The sequence below is a fragment of the Pseudopodoces humilis genome, chromosome 3 (genome assembly GCF_049639895.1).
Source record: "Pseudopodoces humilis isolate 2021_Gansu_Grassland_sample_001 chromosome 3, ASM4963989v1, whole genome shotgun sequence".
NCBI classification, from domain to species: Eukaryota; Metazoa; Chordata; class Aves; order Passeriformes; family Paridae; genus Pseudopodoces; species Pseudopodoces humilis.
This window is the reverse complement of record NC_142202.1, coordinates 61,263,197-61,285,653: the sequence shown is the minus strand read 5'-3', so window position 1 is coordinate 61,285,653 and position 22,457 is coordinate 61,263,197. Positions and strand designations below refer to the sequence as shown.

The following is a 22,457-nucleotide window of genomic DNA, read 5'->3' as shown; positions in this document are numbered from 1 at the left end:
AATAAAAGGATTGAAATCCTCGTACAAAAAAAATAAATAACTTAAATGGTGCAAGTCACAGGTAGAAGGAATCATGCCTCTGAACTCTCAGAGGAGAGAACCCAAGACATAACACACTGGGATCACTGGATTCAATCACATGGCTGCATTCAACATTGCCTTGGAGCCAAATAATTTGTACTTTATTGCAACTGGCTCTGATCCCTTCAAACAGAGGGACTACCACTGGGCTATCCATCTTTCTGTGGTATATTGATGGTGCTTCAAAGGTGATACAATATTGTTTTGTAGGTTTAGGGGTTTTTTCTTCTCTTTTTCTTCTCAGGAGACATTAGGTAATGGTACTTTTACCTGCTGCTGTGCATCATGACACTTCTGTTGTGAAATATTCCTTGGGAATGTTGAAAAGCCAACAGTTGTGCTCCTATTTTCACACCTCTAATTCCATCTATTTCAAAATAGTGCTGATGTATTCTCTCTTTTCAAAGACTATATCCAAATGGACCCCCAAAAAGCAAATAAAACAAAGAAGAAGGTGCTGTTAAAAATACCCATTAAACTATTTAAAAAAACAAAAGATTTGTTATAGAAGGAGACTGAGCTCTGAACAGAGGCATTATCAAGGGCTTTGTCCTCTGAACTTCTACTGAATATGCTTTACTAGGAACATTTTACTCATCAGTTATGTTCTGCAAGTAGAGTGACAGTGATGTTTATCCAGAATGTTGAATTTATGAAATGGGGATTTTATATCACCCCTTTTATTATAAAGTTATAAGCTAAGTGGTTAAAAAAATTACAGATGAATAAGATGAATATGGCATTTATTATTAGACTAGGCAGTAATAAACAAAATACTAAGGTAAAAAGCTGTGCTTTTTATGGGTTTGGTTTCTTTCTTTGAAAGAGTAAGGATAGCATCTTTCCTTAACTGAACAAGCTTTTAAATGTAATGAACATAGATGCTGTTAATGAACAAAATTGCTGTTAGTGGTTGTATATCAGTAGGTAGTTTTCTTAGTTTTCCAAAATTTTTTCTTGTCCAAGATTATCTGTCTTTAAACTATGACTATATCAAGTAAATTAATAGAAAAAAGACATTTATTATGTTTTGGGGAAAGGCTCTCAATATTGGTATGGTGTATTTTAAAACATAATTCTCTATAAATTCAATCTATTCACATATATCTGCCAGATGAAAGAGAAATATTAGTGAACTAAAAATCAAAAAGTAAAATGAAAGAGAAATAAATTTACTTGATTGCAGCTATTAATGAAAATGTGAACCCTGTGAGATTAGTAGGTGGGGACACATTTATTAAATACCTATGAAATAAGAATTTCAGTACAAAGTTATTCTGTGGATGATTTCATTTATCTGCCATTAAAAGTTATCTAGGATAGAAGTTTATTACAGTGAGATGATTGTGTAATAAGTGTGAATAAAATGGATTAATAAAATTTAAAAAGAAGAGGAAGGTTAAAAAATTTTGTGCTTCTTTCATGTTACGTTATCAATATACAGTGAGGAGGGAGAGAGAAAAGGAGAGGGAAAGGGAGAGGGAGAGGAACAAGGAGATGGAGAAGGAGAGGACCTATTTGATTAAGCAACCTTGTATGTTTAGCACATTTTTACAGTTTTATGTACCAGTAAGGAAAGCAAAGCCATGAAACATGTATCTGTTCTTTTACCTGAAATGGAAGTTGAACAGACACATTCATGTGGGCAGTGTTTCAAAAATTATGGCAGGACTACAAATCATATGCTTTTCTGCCAAAGTATGTGGATTTTCCACATGCAAATGTAACTATAGTTTTCTTTTTCACAACAAAGGTATCAAAAACTTACTGGAATTTTTTATTTATTTTAAAATTCAAACTGATACTTTACATCTTCATTAACAGTAAAGATGAAGACTTCAGAAATCCCCATTATTCATCATCTTGTTGTAAGGTGATGACTCTTACAATGAAGATCCCTATCATTACATCTTGTTGTAAGAAAGGCATGGGGCATGATCTGGGATTACATTGTCAAAATAAACAGTTGTCATCTTTGTGACTGTGTGTGTGCATGTTTGCAAGGGGCAAAGGACAGTCTTCCACAATTTCAAGACATCAAACATAGAATTAACCTCTAACCAAGCACAACCTGTTTTAAATAAGGGTTTGAACAAAAAAAGCTGTGACTGTTGCCTTTGACGGGTCAGCGTTTCTTATGTTTCTGAAATATGTATGGATTTTCTTTCCTGTGCCTCTGGTTCCTGTTACCAAAAATGTTATAAAAGTAAAGTGGTGGAAGGAAACAAGGCTCTGTTAAAGATCCCAAAACCCAGCACCCTTCAATTACTGGCATTGCAAGAGCTGTGGAAACAGGAGAACTAGCTCTCATTTGAATTTTTACGTTGTTTCTTTGTCCAGAAAGAATTTGCAGGGCAATATTTAGTTTTACCAAGAAAAGCAAATTGGAGAAAAACAAAATTTTCTGAGCCATATTAAGTAATTCCATTAAACATTTACTTATACATTATTTCCTGAACATATTTGTACTTCAGAAGGAATGAAATGTGAACAACAGAAAAGCATGAATCCACAGATGTTTATCTTGAGGACTGATTTTTAAATTAAATTGTGCTTATACCAGTTTCTATGAAGGAATGAAGTTTGTCCTTGACATGCATATGGCCAAACTTCCAGACCCCATGAGATTCCTGAATAAGGCTGAGAGACTGGCACATGTTACATGCCCGGGGGACCCGAAAAAGGCAAACACTAGAGCAGTTTGTAGGCTAGGGATGAAAACAGTTGTCTGAGAATGTTGGTTTTCCTCTAGGCTATAAGTTTCTGGATGACAGCTAAGCCTCAGCCTTCCTTGCCAAAGTATATCCTTCTGAACCAGGGCTGCACCTCATCCCTCAGACCTTGTACATGCACAACTTTGCCGAGTCCAAGTCAACATATCCATGGCCCCAGGGTTTCACTGGAGCTGCTGATGGGTGTTGTCTGTATTAGCAGCCATAATGAGGTGACCTTTTTCCTACACAATGCACTAATCACAGCCTTATTGTGAAAAACGTTTCTATCATTCACTTTGGGTTAATTGCTATGCCACCAGTGGAGTTCAGCTCCAGATCAAGGCAGAAAAATGTACATAACTACATGTATCTATCTGCATGTTTCGCATGTCCTTGCTCTGATTAGTCAGGAAACCTCCACAATGCAGTTAAAAACTACATCCAGCTCACCACAAAGTGTCTACTTGGCTCTCTAGGCACCACTGGGAGTAGAGACCAGAGTGGAAACTTACCTAAGCAAAGGTACCTCTCTCAGTGGCTCTGCTGTACCAGGCCATCCATCACTGCAGCATGCCGACCCAGCTTTGAAGAGACACTCATGCCATTTCGTTCTTCCAAAACAAATATTCCACATTCACACTTATTGGAAGTAGTTTCAATTCCATTAAAGCAAACGGAGCTGTATTTCCTTAAACCACACCCACACATATCCCACGAGGTCCATCTATCCCAGTGCAGATACTTTAAGATGGGACACAGGCATCAAAATATATACACAGCAGAGGAGCTGGGCAAACAGAGCAGTCAAAAGTGTGCTTATAGGGTGGGTTTCAGAAAGGAAACTGCTTAGCACTGCCTAATGAATGAAGTCAGCTAGAAAAGCCAAATGCTCTGCCAGGAGTCTTCATACCAGAGAGGAGGTTTTGTGGTTACATCTGAATGACACGCTTCATTTGTTGAGAGAAACCCAAGCACAACATGTTGGTTAGGGGTGCATACAATATATAATATGCACACAAAACATTTGTAAAGTATTTTTAAAATCAACAGATTAGTGTCTCAGACTGTCATGTTATTACAATTGTGCTGTACCTGCAAGCAGGGTGAGAAGCTGCATTTACATTTGAAAATTGCAAATACAAATTACATTTGTACATCCGAAAATGTATTTACAGTTGATAAAGTTATGAAAAATATGATGGCAGCACTTGGCAATGTGTCTTTTGAAATAAGATGGAAGAGCCCATTAATTTGAAGTTGTTAGCATAATGGTTTATGCCATTAGGTATCAAATCTCTTTTTGTAATTACAGAAGAGATCACAACCAACAAATAACAAAATTGTGTTTAGGTGCTCAGGAAAAACAAATTAGTTTAATCTACAGTCCACAGACATTTGAGAGCCATATGTTACTGTTGCCTTTGTTATTTTTGAAAGCTGCTATGATTTATTACTCTAAACATATAGCGACAAATTGAAAACATGGATTAAAATGTCTCCTACTTGACCTTTTCAGAGCTATCCCATGAATATAAATATTTATTTTATGGATTCAGCAGCTGCTGATCAAGTTATATATTTTGAAAAGTATTCTTTGAATTATAATGCCACCATTCAAGTGACATAGTTCCACAATAAATTTTGTAGGCGTTTTATGCTAATAGGCACCTTACAAACTATTGTATAACCTCCATGAACTCACACTGCATGAGTGGTTGAAGAGGCATATGATGGTTGGTAACTTGGTGATCTTTGCACCGTAACAATAAAAGAAATCCCCTCTGACATCAACTCTTCACCTGAAACAAATCTTAACTTCTATTTACTCATTCAGAGATAAGAAATCAGTCGGCTATTGTGAATAAAATAGGAATGTATAACAACAAAACAAAACCAAGCAGTTTCCACTTTCCCTTGGATTTTTATTCCTGTTCACATTGGTAACACTTTCATTCTTAACCTTGCCCTTATTTCTCTCAGGCACTGCAGTCTCAGTGAGGACCTGAGTTGTCTTCGCTTGGCGCAAAGCAAAATAAAAAGTACTGCTAAGCTGCAGTGATTGAAGACAAATAATAGAAGAAGCACATTGTCCCAATGGAGCTACTAAATTCTGATGTGGATTACAGCCTATTCCCGTCTGTGCCTCATCTGTTTGAGCCATGGAGGGAGAAAAGATAACTTAATTGCTTTTCAGTGTGCATGTCTGCTGTAGGATCAAGCACACAACCAGCGAGCCCTTACAATCGTGCAAAGAATTCCTGAGGTTATCAGATTTTTTTACTCCTTGTCCTGCAAGGCAGCGAAAACAGTCTGGTGTCTCTATGCTGGATAGTATTATACTACTCATTACAAATCTACTCAAAATCCCCATTTATTGTAACTACACAGGTTTACCAATGAAAAAGAAAAGAACACCTTCTGGGAGTTCTTGTTTCAGCTACCCTAGAAAAGGGATTTCTAGAAAACCTTTCTTTTTCAAATTTGAGTCTGTTTTACTTACCCTGTGTTTTCTGTGTCCTCAACAAGTCGTGACCTGAGCAGAATGCACCACCTCCCTCTGTTACACCCACAAAATTGGGGCCTCCAATATGTAATTTACAGATTTTGCCCACAGAGTGTCTTCTAAATGACATTTATCCAAAATGCTTTTTCAAGTGCTTTCAGTCTCAGCTTGAATATTCCTCTGCTTTGATAACCACCTCAGATGCTTTTGCTTCTGTCTCTGGCCTTGTTTATAAAGATATTGCTCAGTAAGTTAGGGAATGAATTTACAGCTCCTTGTCACTAACTCTCTCTGTAAACACCCCTAGAGCACACTAAATTGCCCTGGTTTGAAGCAACTTAATCTCCTCTCAATGCCTCGTGAAATATCTAATACTTTCTGCAAACTGAGTGACCACAAAAGAGGGCATGCAGGAAACCAAATTAGCTGTAAAATTACAGCTGAACACACTACTTTCTGTAGAAAAGCCATCTATTTCAGTTAATTCGTTGCAACTAGGTCGAGGTGATGATACACCAGCATCCCTGAGAAGAAGTTCCATTTGCTCTTCCTGCTTTCACTTTCACTGTCATGACTCTAGAGCTGGTGTCTAGTCAGTGAGAGAATCTTATTATAGTAACATCCAAATATGACACACAGCAAGGATTAAAGTGTTATCCAACTTGTAAATGCATAAGCAGGCTCCCTGGAAACAGAATTCAGACTGATATTTTCATTTTCAAACCTGTATTTTTCTCCATCTGAGTAGTCAATGGAGCATCTTCTTTTCTAAGTAAGATCCAATTATAATGAGAGCTTGGATTGACAGGAAACATTATTATAACTGAATGAGCTGTCAAATCCATGATTAATAAGGTTTTTCATTTAGGTTCAACAATAGCAGCATTAGACTACTGCCATATTATTATTCAATAACTCATAGCATTCATAAGAAGGTTTATTTTCCGTTTCAGAGGGTAGACTGAGATGTTTCACATTCAGCTATTCGTATGGGCAGAAGTGGTTTCAATATTTCATGAGATGATTTTATCTCTATTTTTCTTGAAGATGCAAACTAATGAAAAGCCTTATGCAAAATCTAAGCCTGCTGTTTGAGGATTTAGTTTCTGTTTTCCTTCTAGCTCCCATGTTTTTGCATCCGTATTCCTATTGCTCGAACCATGAGAAGAGAGAGGGAGTATGAATAGTGTAGGAGGTTGATAGCTTGGGTGTTCGCACCACCAAATGTTGATGATATGGAGTAAAAATAGGAGGCAAGCCAAGACCTCTCTGGTCTGTGTGTTCAGCGAGGTGCAAAGAACAGATATTAAATAGTAGATATTTCATGTTAGCCACCATGTATGTATGCACTCAGCTGGCTCCAACAGAGAGTATTTTTACATTACACTGCTTTTCACTTTTATATGAGAGACAATGAGGGCAGAATAGTTATGAATTAAGTTATTCACAAGGGAAAAAGATAATTTTCAGAAAGAGAAGTGCTCACCCTCAGTATTTTGTACCAAAAATGCAATTCCCTCCATCCTACATAAATTCTGCTTTCCCATTCCATTTCACAGTTTGATAGAATGTAACTGGATATTCTGTTTTTCTGTTTCACTGGTTCTCAATTTCATCTTCCTAGCTTAGCTCCTTAATCCACTCTTCCACCCAAATGGAGGTGCTGCTCAATCACTGCAAGTAGTATAAATGATATGTCAGATTGACTTCAAAAAATAACCTTTTAGTCCAGCATTTATTTAATAACATCAGTTATGTCTGACTACTTTTCATACAAGTATGATGTATCAATATAAGATACAGATATATAGATATATATAGCTAGAGAGCTAGTGAGCTATCTAGATAGGTAGATAGATGTAACCTGTACTGTAGCTACCTCTTTCTTCATTTTCTTCTTTTGCTGACACCTTTCATACTTGCACACTAACCTTTAACATGCAACCCTTAGTTTAATGTTATCATCTGTCCAAGTCCCACAGTCTGGGGAAATTTATGGAGGCATTATAAAGAACATCTGACTTTCCTTCCATAACTCTTTTTTGTCTTGAAACTTCTACCTTCTGTAAGCCAACTGGTGAAGACAAGTCTAAACCAGATATACCACAGCAGATGCAAAGGACAAGCACAAAGACCCGTGTCTAATATTAGAATAAACTATGAAGTGGTTAACAAAAGACTGATCCCTCAAAGGTGTTAGTGAACCTCAGGGTTAGCACCTTCTTATGGTATAAATTCTTAAATAAGTTACTCTTTCTTGTTTCTTCCTCTTTCAAATACACACACTTCAGAATCCATCTGTGCCAGACAACTGTCACTTGTTTTTTTCACTCTTTTTGTAGATTAACTTCCAGCTAAAAACTTTAAACAAGGCTAAAATGTACTAATCTCCAGTAATTTCATTGTTGATATTTTTATGAAAATACTGGTTTTGCTATTGCAATACCCAATGCACAAAATGCTGCATTCACAGAAAAATCATTCTTGTCTATACAAATATCCAAGATGTGAAAATGAAGCATCGTGTCCCATTTCGCAGACAGAGGAGACAGCTACATGAACAAGTTGCCACCTAGTAAATGAGCATGGATTTACAGCTCATTTAATACTCCATGGCAACTGTCTGTGTGGTTACTGCTCCAGAGTAAATGCGAGGCAGCTCTGACCCTTACTGAAAGCAAGGCAATGTATCATGCGTTTACCTGAGCTTTAAGCATCCATATAAAGTAACTAATGAGCTGTAAATCCACAATCCCTCTTCACACCTGGAAGTTTTTTCATGTATCTGGAGGCAATGATATTTATGTGATTTGCCTGTGGTCACTGAAGCAGCATTTACAGAAGTGGAAATGTAAACCAGACATACTGAGCTCCTGTGAACCCCTCTCCTCACATGGTCAGAATTTTCTTGTAGAGCTACTGTTCAATTGCTTGGCACATTTCCCTTCAAATGACAGTAATTCACAAGCAAACTCAACCACTTTTCCCTCATTAATACTGCAGCACATGCATTTACCACTGCAAAACAGATGGATCCCTAAAAGTAGCTTCCAGATACAGTTTCTTCATTTCACACATAAAACATTATTTACTTTTCAAAGACTCTTAAATTTAAAGTTTAAAACTGATGCTTTGGGAATAGCTTTATCCTGGTTTATTTATCAGATTTCAACTCTAATTAAGAGTCCAAACTAGAACAGAGTCTAAGCAGAGTTCATCATCAGTGCTGTCCATCAGGGTGGTCCATGGTATGCCCCAAACTAGTAAAAAGCTTCCTTTATTTTCCTTTTTTTCCCCCAGTGACTCCTATTAAGTGACCCTCTACTTAGATTCCATCACACTAGTTCAGGTGGGCCATTGATACAAGCCACTGCCTACAGTCACTGCAAGCCTGGGCTCCCTGCTCTGGTTTTTCAGTGGCACTACAGGAGTCACAACAGACTTGAACACTCTGCACTCTATACATTTTTAATCCTTTCATTATTCTGTATCAAAAAAAAAAAAAAAAATCTGAACCACTACATTACAACATACTGCCATGACATCTGTTTACTAGTAAAATTGTTTCATGTTCTGAGGCAAAACAAGACAGAAATGTTACATACCTTGAAAAAGGTTGGTGTAAATAATAAACCTCTATGCATAAAGAAAAAAAAAAATTTGTGGTAGAGACAACAAATACATTATTTCTAGGCTCTTAAAATCTCCCTCATCATATGTTTTTTATGCCACGTCCATGGACAAACACATTCAAAAAGTAAAGAGGGGAAACCCAGGGCTTGGACAATCATTACTAACTTTAATAGATTTGATGAGTCTTTCCACAGCACTCTCTGTCTCTTGATAATTTTCAATTCCTCACTGTGAGGACTCTCTGGAAAATGTGAACCATGGCTACAAATGTTTTAGGATGTGACCCTGCTGTCACACTGACAGCAACTTCCTCATTTCTTTTCATGTATTTCAAAGCATAATCCCAACCTTCTGGGATGCTTTCATTACCAGAATGCTCAGCTGGCAACACTGCCAAACCTTGAATTTCATGAAAGAGGGCATAATGTGAATGGGCAATGCCAGTGCTGTCCCTTACACTGACCACATACAACACTTAAGAAACTTTAGTGAAGCTCCTTCTTTTTCTTTTTCCATTGTTTTTTAGCAGTGGCTATATCAGCACCAGTTGATTACACAGTGCCTGGAAGACATCACTGGACTTCATTTCAGCCTGTGCCAACTACCTCTTTCCACATGGTTCCCAGGCATAATCTGGTGATTGTAGCACCCCAGAGCCCATTCCCACAAATAAAGAGACCAAAGTCTCCAAAAATCAGCCACCAGCTACCCCACGCCAGCTGGCTTTCAGAGCCCAGAAAAGTTCCTGAAGCTGTTTGAGCAGGGATGGAGTCAGAGAGCTGCCCAGAGCTCCAGCAGCTGGCTCTGTGGCATCCTGGGGAGCTGCCTGGCAGGTCACTGCCACTGCTGCAGACAGACATCTCAGGAGTATGGGACTGTGCTTCCTGCTGGAAATTTGCTGTGCTTTAGATTATCTCTGGCCAGTTTATACCAGAAAACTCTTTCAGTGATTTCCAAACAGAAGTCCAAAATACAGTCCATAACAGGTAGTGCTTCAACAGCTAGATATCCACAAACACAAAATTTTCCAATTTTCTTGCTGTGAGGAGAAGGGCAAATGGTAAAATGCAGCCTGCAAAATGGCTTTGTGGGAAGTCAGGCTTCTTGGAACCCCAGCTGAAAAAAAAGACATTTCTATCACCCCACTCCCCAAATTCTATTTTTGGAGAGTTATTCTGCTGCAGTTGTTCCTTGAATTTTAGATTTATTGTTTTACTTTTCTTGTCCTGCTTCATAATTATACATAATTATATGATTTTATTATGCTCTGTGTTTTATTATGTTATGTGATTTCTGTGAGACAGGAAAAAGATGTGCCAGCCAGTTCTTTCCTTACTGACATCAATGGCTTTTGGCTCACACACTCTGTTCAGGATTTTCCTTCTTATCAAGGGTTCCATATTTTCATGTGGTTCAATTTTTTATTTCTTCTGGGCATCCTCTTTATTTTTATATTTCTTTCCTCTTTGTTCTCCAAGTAATTAATTTTTAGCTCTAAATTAAGCAATTTGCTTTTAACCAGTTGGCATTTTCATCAGTCAGCATATCCAAATGTTCATCTGTACCTTCCTTAATTCCATGTACTATATCAGCATTTCCTGTATCACTAATGCCTTTCTGCAAAGAGACACCTCAGATTGCCCTGCTGTTTCTTTAGGCAATTATGTACTGCCTGTCCTTCTGGCAGGCACACTGTATCTTCCCCACTGTATTTCAGTTTGAGACTAACATCAAACCACAGTATGTGCCTCACTGAAGACTTGATGATTCTATGTGAAAATTTTAAGCTGTTAGTATTTTTTAAAAGAAAAAGAGGGTACTGAGAATATCAGGAAAACTCCAGTCCTTTACTGGCTTGGGCTTTAGGGTTTCCAGTTTCTCTGTCAGAGTCTGTAGGGTACCCAGCAGTCCTGGTCTACAGCCAGCATTGCCTGGTTTCTTCTGCGGAAAACCCCAGGGTGTGGAGTGAGATGGCACATGCGTAGGCTTCAGCCCAGCATAGGGTAAGGATGTGGATAGGCTTTCCAGAAAATGGTGACAGGCCCCTACATCCAAACACAGCTATAAGGATCTCTGCAACAGAGCATCAATACAAAATCCTTCAGCTTGGACTGTCCAGCCAACAAAAAAATTAAACTGCTTGATACTTGTCAGCACCTACATCCTGCTCCAGCTTTCCCTTAAGATCCTAGCAGGAGATCCATCCTGTGCTGAGGTTTGGAATACGTGCTGCTGGGGAAGGCAACAAAAGCCTGTGTGTAACTTCAGATGTCCCTGCAACTCCCACTCCTTTATGCCTGTGCCCTCGGCTTCAGCTCACTGCATGAGAGAAGAGCAAGAAGTGGAGATGTGCTGGGAAGAAGCAAGGAGCAGGAAAAGGCAAGCCTGCTGAAAGCAGTACAGGGGATTGGGGAATCAATATCATATAGGTGAGGGGTGAGGTGAAGGGTGCATGGAGAGTGGAGCATGGGGGAACCCAAACACATGGGTCTGGGGGAATCAGGCATGTGTGTCACAGGATGGGTTTTTGCAGGAAAAGGAACCCATGTTATAGTGCAGACATGGTTCTCAGAGAAGTGAGAAGCTGCAGCACAAGGGCTTGGAGGGAATTTGGGCCTGATTTACCAGGTAAGACTGTGGTGGGGATGGGATTTTGAGACACTTTGAACACAATGACAGTATGGGTTGGTCCTCAATTTGTAGAGCTGTAGTTCCAGCCTTCACACATTATTTATTAGGGACTTACAAAACTAGTGGAAAATGACAGGGAGAAACAATAGAATGTGGGGAAAGAGGGGGAAGAGAGAGTGGAATGTGAGACTCCAGAGAATGGGAAACATACTCTGCTGTGGGGAAAGGAAAAACAAGAGGAAGAAGAAACACAACAAGAGGAAGGTGCAACATCAGCAACCACAGTGCCACACCTATCAGAGAGAAACCCTCCTCCTTATATTTGCATATGCATATTTCTGCATCTGCTAATAAACGTCTTTTTTCTTCCTCATTTCTAGAGCCAGAAGACTGTTAATTCCAGAAGTCTGTTCTTATCTATTCTTTCCTGGCTGTCCAGTGTGCATTTTCTAACATGCTTTTGTTTAGGAAAGTTATTTTCTTGCTACACAGCAGAAATATTTGTGCTAAATCTACTCTATAAAGGAGCCAAAAATGTGAAAAATGCTCTGGAAGCAGAAAATAAAGTTATGAGGAAGGAAAGGAGACACTACAGGAAAACTCATTTGCAGAGAAATGCAGCTTATGTCTTATCAACTTAATTCCAGATAAGTCTTCATTTTGCTGTGGAGACAGATGTGATAAATATGTTAATGGCAGATTTTGATAGCTCAGTTTGTAGAACTGCAAAGCCAGATGGAAGTGATAATTTTTCTTTCATTTTAATTTTGAAATAAAAAGCAAGAAAGCAAGAAAGTTCTGGGTATCTTAACACTGCAATGACTTTTGAAAGGATAATGGACCTTAGCACAAAATGACGATTAACTATCATGCCTTGATGCTCCTATTTTATTAAATTCCAGTTTCCTTGGCTGGAATTCTCTCAGTTTTCTTGCCAGAGATGAGCAGATTACTGCTTGTGACTGACTTTTCCAGTTCCACATTCATAAAGTTATTTAGAAGCAATCCAGCTGGTGGATTTTTTACTGATTCTGCTGCTGCTCTGGTTAGATACATGACTAAAGAGACCATTGATAATAGCATTGGATGGAACTAACCTCTCTTACTCCTTAACAGGAGTGAAATACTGCCTTTTTTGTCCCTTAAGCAGTGCCCTGATGGTCTTAGGAGTACAAGGTTAAATTGTGGCTTTCCATGTATTGATTAAGATTGCATTTATCTGTATCTGGTGTGGACTTTTTGTTTCAATTTAATACAAAACCATTGAGGGACATAGATTAACACCTTAAATGTGTAGGATACTTACTGCTTGAACTTACAGGCAAAAAGAAGGCTAGAAAACTTTTGCTGCTTGAATCCTCTTAAAGGGGAGGAAACAGTAGTTTTCTGAGCAGGTGAAAAAGGAAATGTTAGAAAACTATTTTCAAGGAAGCTACTAAGTGAAAACTTGGTTTATCATATTTGCAGTGGTGTTTCTAATGTGTGGAAAAAACAGACACAACTGAGTTGTTCCCTTTATATGAATTTTCATTTCAAGAAAGTGAGGTCCTGACTGAGTACTCCCACAGGAACTCTCCAGGAACAATGCTCCATTCTCAAATCAGTACCATTAACTTCTGGGGTTTTCTTAGATAAGCTCACAAATCAGAAACTGAATGACCATTTACCATTTTCTGCATGTCATTTAAAACCCCCACCAAAATTCACTCAAATTATTCTAGAAAAGAGAATGTAGTTTTCTGATGAATTTTATAATACATATTACCATAGGATAGACAAAGGATACAAGTTGCTATGTCATCCTTGTCCTCAGCTGGGGGTGCTTGTGGGTAGAGGTATTGGCTGTTGGATAAATATCTGCTTTCATCTAGTAATATTAGATAGATATCTTCTGTATGAAGTTTATTTTCATCATTCGATACAAGCTATTTTTTTTTCCATTTGTTTAGTTTACATGCATTTTCTTGGGGTTTGTCTTTTTAAATTCAATTAGCAAGTTGCAAACATATGTGGTCTGGATGTTTCTTACGCAGACAAAATGTCCATATGAGAGGGAAAGGGAAAGTCTATGCTGTGTGGGGAGAGGAGAGATCCCAGGTTCTGGAAGTGAAAGCTGTATCAGCAGGAGCTGAGCAAACTTAATTAGCCCTGTGAAGAGACAGGGCAGAGTGCTTGGTTAATACAGCTGTATCATGTTTGAGGATTCCTCTGCTGTCTCTGGACTTTGCTGAACTGTGAAGACATCCATGTCTCTGCAGCACTGCACCTTGCACACAAGCAGAGGCAGTTCTCACACTTGTCTGAGGTTCCAGTCCTCGCTGGATGCCGATCTCACACAATCCAGTGACTGACATGACCGAAAAGTGTGCAGTGAAGCATGCAGTCCTTCTCCTGGGTTCAGAGTTTCCTTACCAAGGTCAGAGAACAGCAGGAACAGACAGCTGGAGCCTCTCTGCTCTCACATCCTTGCTGTGAGCTGAGGCAATCAAAGCACAAGCTGTAGCTAAAGGTGACCCACACTTGCAGATAATCCTCAGGTATTGTCAAGAACCAGACAGATCTTAGTCTTCTGTGGACTCATGCAGCAGCAGTGTTTTATCCTGGAGCTCCAAACCAAGCAGAGCTTCCCAACTGGTGTGCAAGGAAACCATTCACCACGCTCCAGCAAGCAGCCAGAGCTCCCCAAGGACCAGGCAGGGAACTACCTGCAGGAGAAGCATGGCAACTCATGCAGCACTAAAGCTTATCCCAGGCTGCCACCTTGTCAGGCTTAAGTTCAACTTATTAGGACGCTCATCTGTTATTTATGCAAATAAGCCTATGCATAGTCACAAAATATGCAAAGATGGCTATTTATCTGTTTGGCACAGTTTCTGACTTTTTGAACCCTCAGACATTCCTGATACATTTAAAAAAAACCAGAATCTCCCCCAGCACTGCAAAGAGGAGAAGGCAGAGCCTAGATGCTACCATCCACGTCTTCTCAGAGGACTCATGGTGCTCAGGATAGAAAAGATAATGCATTCTGTGTGACTTTAAACACAATATGTTACAGCTCAGGATGTTTAATCTAGTGAATAAGAGATCTTTACTTTTTTCACCTTCCCAGGGGAGGAGATTTGCTATATGCAAAACTTCAAGCATTTTGACTGCAGTTTATTATTTATTTAACACAGGTACCTGCCCCCACAAAAAATTAAATAGGGTCTTCTGAAACAGTGTTTAAATTATCTCCTTTGTCTGGACAGCTGTAGTCTAAGGTTGCTCTCACTTATGAATGTTCAAAATCACCTTGGCTCACCCCTCTTCTGCCCTTACCGCTCTCTTCTCACTTTAGGAAAATATTATCTTCTGCATGAGCCTGATCTGTAGTCAGTATCTACCTGCTTTTCTGCATACACAGCCATCAGTAACTGCAGGAGGTTTGAATCCTCCTGACAAGGGTACAGATTGACCAGAAACACAGCTTTAGGGAATTTTCCCCCAGTTCCTGACCACTGGCAGTACCAGGGTGATTGCTTGTCTGTTAGCTCCATGGACAAGCTTCTCATGTATCCTTCCCTGCATGTTTTATTTCCTTGCATGTGTTATTTAAGATGCTCAGTATTCATTGTAAAAATGAGAAGGAAAGACATTTCTGTAGTAAAGACAGGAGAAAATGATGCACCTTTTTTTTGTAGTAACCTTACATTAGGGAGCCATCTTATCCGTTCAATTCTTCTATGGACTGTTGTAATCACCTCCCAGGATTTATATGGAGATTTGGACCTGCATGTGGTCTTGGAATTGGGGAATGAGAGGAGAACACCTCCAGCAGGCAAAGAGAGGTACTCACAAACACTGCCCTTTCAGACTGGTTACAATTCAACTTTAGTTTCATACCAACACACAAAAAAAAAACTTCCTCTGAATCTCCAAAATATAATTACATGAGTTATATTGTACTTAAAGCATAGCAATCACAACACAGGGTGCTCAGTCCACCCTGACATCAGGATGAGGATCTCATCAGGAGAGAGAATAGTAAGATCAAAAGCAAGAAAACTCATGGGTTCAGATAAAGACAGCTTAATAAATGAAGGAAAGGGAAAAAATACCCCAAAACAGTGGTGCAAAGGCAGTCACTCACCACCTCTGACAAGAAGACTCTTGTTTGACCAGTCTCTGAATTATGGCTGCCCTCCCAGGCAAATCAGCCCCTCAATTTTTATTGCTGGACACAGTATTATTGTCATGGAATATCCCTTTGGTCAGCTGGGGTCAGCTCTCCAACCTGTCTCCTCTCCCAGCCTCTTGCCCAACCCCAGCTAACTTCCTTGGGGAAGCCTGGGAAATCAAGAAGTCCATGAGGCTGTGGGTGCATGGATGAAAAATAGCCAAAAGATTGGTGTGTTATTAACTCTTATTAAATCAAAAATCAAAAAATACTTTACAGACTGGTGTGAAGAAAATCAACTCCACCTCAGCCAGACCCAACAACAAAAAAAAATAATGAACAAAAGCATTGTCCTAGTTAGTTAAACATGAAGAAAATTGTCCTAGAAGGGGCCCTTCTTTTTTAACATCAAGTTCTATTCTAAAAGAAATGCTTCTTTTTTAAAAAAAAAAAAAAAAAAAAAAAAATCCAACCTATTTCCCATTTGGGTAAGTGCAAAACAATGAATTCAAAAATTTCAGTACAACCTGCCTCTCTGTGAACTTAATTCTGCAATTTCCATCTGAGCAAAATTATCTTTACATCATGAAAACATATGCTTCCCCTTAATAAAGATTTAAATACAAGCACTTCAAATCTCTCCCTTCACTTTTACAATGGTGCAGTAAAGGTTTATCAGTGCAAAATTATACAGCCAAGATTTCTGCTGTGAGTCGGCATGGTTCCGTTGTTTTTCATGGATCAATTAACGCACACTGGAGATTTTAGCCATTCCTGTCTGTAATGGCTAATTTGCTTATTACAGGGAACTGAGAGCCATCTGTGTGTGTGCCATAAGGACACAACAGTGAAATGAAGACTTTAAACCCACAGAACATGACCTGTGCTTGTAAGACGTTCAAAGACAAGGCGGGATACCTTACCTTTGGAGCCTGTAGTACATCAGACACACCTTGCTTAGGCACTGCAAAAATAGGTGGTGGTGCTGCTGCTGTTGGCTTTTTGGGAGGCCTGGGTGGTGGATGAAGGGGCAGGTTTTCATACCTTCGCAACATATAGTATTCGTCTTTGCTGACTTCTTCCACTGTTGTCCTAGTCACAGGCGGTACAACTGTCTGGACATCTTTGCTGAGCAAATGGACCAGCATGTTTAAGCGATACACAGGGATCTCCCAGCTCTCTGCTGGATTGCTGGCACTACTGATCAGCAAGTAAGAGTCTGTGATTTCTTCTTCAAACTGAAGACCAGGCGCGGCAGCCAAGACATCCTTCTCAATGGAAAGGTCTCTCACAGACACTTTGACATTGAAAGGCAAACGGAATTCTTTGCAAATCTCAGAGAGGTGGTACTGTTTCTTGTCATGAATCACTTCCACAAAGCCACCTTCCATGTACATGGGGAGGAGCACTTTTTTATGTGAATCACTAAGTATTTGCTCACAAGCTAAAACATCTATGAGTTTCTTTCTTCCCTCATACAGAACTTCACTAGTCTGGCATTGCTGAACTAGAAATTGATCTCCAACTGAAACAGATAAAAGCTCTTTAAAAGGGGAAGAAAAGGCTTTAGTTGCCACAACATGAAGATGTTCTTTTTCACTTCTTGCTATCTCTAAGTCATAGGCAGTTGGAAACTCCCGAGGTCTTCTCTTGAACTTTCCTTTGTAGCTCATAGGGATTAAATAATGTCTTTTGGAGGAATCACTTCTCATCTCAGAGGCTAGGACTCTTGTTGCCTGGTACTTTTTGTAGATGACAATCTCTTTCCCTGTAGACAATAAGTTATAAGGTTTTTGGCTTCCCGAAGGCCCTTCCATTATCTCAGCAACCATAGGAAAGTCTTTGTTTGTTCTCTCAAATATATCTTCCAAAGAAAGTGGCTGAAGGAAAGAGCTAATATCATAACAGTCTGTTACATCCTTGACCTCAACATCCAGATCTGAGAGAATATGAACTATGTCCTTTCGAACTGAAAAGAAAAAGAAATGTATTGGGTTTTGTTTTCAAACTGGCATTGAAACAAAATACAAGTCCTGTTGACCAGATCCTAAAACAACCTCCCCTGAGGTGTGTGTGTCCATGTGTAAATGTGAACCACTAACAGGGCCAGCCAAAGTCTAATTGTTGTAACTTGTGAGATATGGTATCAGGAATTCACGAGACCACACAAATTAAGAGAGAGAATAAGGTGAGCAAGTGAGCACAAAGTTTAAAAAAAGAAAAGTCTAATTCACTATTTTCTCCACAGCACCTCCAAGTTTAATCACTTGTTTATCTTCTCAAACTCTTGGGTGCGAGCTGTATTTTTATTCTTTTATTTCATAGCAGCTTAGGGTTTCTCTAAAGAAATGAGTAGGGAAATATTTTAAATAAATAAATAGCTTTTGGATCCATTAAAAACATGTTGCTGCTATGGCCAGACTGGGAGAAAGAAGGTATTTTGATATTTATAAGAATAATTAAAACATCTGTAATTATTAGGAAATAATACCACTTCACAAAATGGCAAAGCCTTTGTATAACTAAGAGTAAGTTATTTTTATGAATTAAGTAATTTTAATATTATGCCCTTCTCTGGAACTGTTGCATCTTTTTCTGCATCACCTGGTTTCATTCACTATCAGAACTGATCCATTTATTTTAACAATCTGATAGGGAACAACAGCTCTTTTACCACAACTGAACTTGCAAAATTTTGAATGCAAAACTTCCAAGAACAAAGCTAACTACGTAATTAAGGCTTGTTTACGAATTTGGCTCTAAGTCAGTGATACCACAGGTCGCTGACCAATACAGTAAAATTTAACAAGCAAATAATATTCAATGACTCTCTTCAATATGACTTATTCTGTATAGACCTACACAAAGGGATAGTATATCCTGGATTCACACTTCCTCATAGCAGGACATACCAATATTTTATACTGAAAATTTATTTTATATGACAGAGTTCTATGACAGTGATTCAGGGTCTGTTTGCTCCAACTCTGCTTTTGTCACATTGATACCTTGAGGTGATAAACAACCTAAGCACCACAAGGGAAAGACAACAAAGGAAAATGAGTGGTGAAAATGAAACTTTCTATGAGCATTTGCGAGAGTTCCACACAAATAACTTGTTCATTATTAATAATGAGAAATATAGAGGATTCCTGCTCACAGCCTGTGAAAATGTAATCAGTTATCCCAGTTATCAAGAATCTTTCTTTTTATAGTGGATAGTATTTCTCATACTTTATCTTGTGTCTATTTATAGTTCTCCTAAAAATGATGAAAATCCATTTTTCATGGTCCACGAGGAAGTAGTTATTCATGTACCATGAAGCCTACTTTTCAAGTTTGTATTAAATAGTTATTTAGGACATATGCAAAACTTCTTAAATGTTGAGAACACCATGAAACTTAAAATAAAAACAACAAATACAATCCTTACTGGAATAACTGATTGGAAGACAAGTGAATACTAAATATTTCTGAATCTTCTGAGGGTTTTCAGGGATATTAAATTCCTATTGATTCTGCACATATATCTAAGTGGGTATAGCAGTACACCTGAGTTAATCGAGCTTCAAGAGATGAGCTAGATCCCTGAATCTAGCTCGAGTTACAGCAAATGGAGTCCTTTATCTTGCGAAGTTATATTTTCCAAACTCACACATTAAATCACATAGCAAGTGCAGCAGAATGTCTTATGGTAAACATAAAACAATTATGTTATATTGTGTTAACAGTCTCTGCCCACTTTTATTTCTTTCTATTTTGTCCATTTGCTTATATAATTCAATAGAGAAATGCTCAATTGCAAAAAGGTTTCCTGCTTGATATCTTCATGAATGGCATATTTTGAACAGATTCAATTTCTCTGGAGATCATTGGTTTGCTTCTAGTAAATGTAACAAGCAGCAAAACCTTCCCAAAAGCTAAGTTACTATCCTGCAATCAGAACCCAGCTGTATCAATGTTTTGGTGGAACAAGTAGAACAACTAGTACCATAGATATTTCAGAGTTTTTAAAAATAAAATCTCAGAGAACAAACTTTCAAAGACACTGGTTTTTCTAATCTTTCTGCTTCCTCAAACTTACAAGTTTCAGAAATTTCCCATGAGTTTTTTGTGTTTATAGTCAGTTGATACTTGTTTCTGCAACAGAATAAAACAATGATTTTCTTTTCTGTGACATCCTCATTCTGAAAAGTAAATGGTAATTAAGTGTATTGCAACATGTATGTCCCTATTCTTTTTCTACCTCCTAGACATAGCCATAAATGATCAAAAGCTTTCTCCATGGCCAAAGTCCAATACACAAACTGGGAACAGAACAGAATTCCTAAGCTCAACCTTTTTACTATGCAATATATTTTCAGTGAGGATTTAATTGTAGTGATCAGCAAAATGGCAACAGAAAGAAATGCAAGGTAATAATCTGAACTAACAGATGATGAAGAAATACTAAAGGAAATATTCTTTTTATCTTTCTTCCTCTTGAAACCAACATTAGTAGCAAATATGAATAAGGAATTTTTAGCAAACTGAATCTTTCATGGCTATTTTAAGAAAATGTGATATATTTAAGGGAACTTTTGGACTTTGTTACACCGAGTTTAACAGAGCAATGATTTTAATTCCTACTTACATTTCATTACTGCCTGCACTTCGTAGACAGGCATGAGAATCAAACAGCCATTAAAATTCTCAGGAAGTGGACTAGAGGAGTCCCACATATGTACAGTATTAGAAAGTTTAACAATCCGGTTTCTACACTTAGGGATTTTCCATTCTGCAATCTCTTTTAGGGTGTATATCTGGTCATCTTCACACTCGTAGAATTCACCTTCTTGTGAAAGGGGCAAAGTAAAGGAATGAGACTGGTTATTTCTGACCACAACACAGTTCACACCCATTGTTCCATGGACTTCTTCCACTGAGTTGAAGGTGATCTGCTCATCATGTTTGATAGTGAAGTTTGCCAATTGTATATCCTCAGTGCTGTAGAAACAAGGATGGCCAAACCTTGTTGGCCCAATGGAGACTTTTCTTACAATCTCTTCAATGCTGACATATGGAGTCTTATCTGCCACAACTTTGTAAAGACCTAGAACAGAAAACTTGCATTATAAAAAGGGAAATACACAAAGAAATTCATGCCAAATTTTAGACTGCGAATGTTATAAAAAGGGGGAGCAAAGCACATCAAATAATTCATAGATGATAACTCAATTGCTAGAAATACGACTCTATTGAGGTAATATCAGCTGCATGGTACAACGTATAGGAAGCTGGAATGAACCCTTTGTGCTGTGTATCTAATTTCTGACATCCGGCATACTGAGTCCACATTAAAATTTTTCTTTGCCACAGAAAAGAGAAAAATTATCCTAATTCCTATCTGTCTTCTCAGAAAACCAGCCTTTGAGAGCTAAATGCTGATGTGGTATGAGGAAACACAACATTAGTGTGATCAGTTCATGCGGGATAAGTTTCTTGCCTGAACATCAGTACTATGTAACCTTCCACACACAGCCTGGGAATTCCTTGGTCAAGTGTGTTTACAGGTATTCCCAAATGGAAGAGTAGCACCTACGATAAAAAAGAGCAAATAGATTTTAGCATATCTGATAGCCCAATCCACCAGCTGGATTAATTCAGAGTCTGGGTGTTGTAGCACTCCAGACATCACGAGGCAATTAAAATGCTGAAGTTCTGCAAGGCAGAAGCCGTATCTGAGCTTCCCTATCTCCTAGGGACATTATTACTTCATGTTAATCATGCCCTTTGGATCTGTCTCATTAGGAGTTTCCATTGCAAGAAAAATGTGTACATTTCTATATTTGCATGAGGGTTTTCATAAAGGAAGATGAACTGGAGGGTTGAGAGGACTAAAAAGCAGGTCTTAGCCGAACTGTGTGGTTCAGCTGTCTTCTTCACTAGGTGTGGCAGCATTGTGAATGCTGCCTAATGGAATTGCAGTGCAGCTTCTGAGACAGACATTGACAAAAACTTGCTTTCGAGTGAATATAGGAGGAGAATAGATGTTATTTCCAGGCCAAGTTTGCTAGCCACAAATAAACAAATAGCTACAACTACAGTGACAAAGAAGCTAAGCTCCCTGGGAGATACTGTGCTTTTTCTCCCTTTGTCTGCCAAAGCCAACCAGCAAAAATCCTATGGCCCTGCTCCTCCTGGACTCCTCTGGACCATAGGGCACCTTGTGGTAAAGGTATGCTTCCATTTTGGCTGTTAAGGAGGATGCACGGGATGGGGAATCAAGGAGCCTGGTTGGTACCACTAAAGACACATTTATGGCAGCTTCAAATCCCATGACTAGTTTAAGCCATGTCTGCAAGGTTTTTAAATGTCCTACCCAGTTGTCCCCAGCCAAGGGCAGGATGTTCCAGCACACACCTAGATTTCAGTAAGGTGGAATGCTGCCAGAACACACGGTTGCTGTTGGATCCTGGAAAGACACTAATTTTCTTCCTTAGACCTCCCTTGATTGTGGGCTTGTTTAATAAATTGTATCAGGGGATATTGCTTCTCTTAAAAATAAGCAAGCTGCTATTTTCTTCCACATCCTTTCCCTTACTAAATTTCATTACTGACCATAATCAACACAACTGAGGGCCCTGCATGTTATCAGGGCCCTGCATGGTATCAGGGTGTCCCTAAGATTGTATTTCTTAAAAATAATGTATCAAATAATTATTTTTATCATAAAATCCATTTTTAATATTTTGGGGGG

At 38.6% G+C, this 22,457-nt stretch overlaps 1 protein-coding gene across 1 annotated transcript in view; it reads right to left on the bottom strand.

Moving 5' to 3' along the window:
• Nucleotides 1–22,457, bottom strand: part of THEMIS (thymocyte selection associated) — a 73,287-nt gene that overhangs the window by 30,663 nt on the left and 20,167 nt on the right. Inside the window, exons 3-4 of the mRNA XM_005518628.3 lie at nucleotides 20,352–20,810; nucleotides 16,642–17,687 (exon numbers count right to left, since the gene is read on the bottom strand). Coding sequence (XP_005518685.3) covers nucleotides 16,642–17,687; nucleotides 20,352–20,810 — 1,505 coding nt within the window. The remainder of the gene's footprint in view (nucleotides 1–16,641; nucleotides 17,688–20,351; nucleotides 20,811–22,457) is intronic.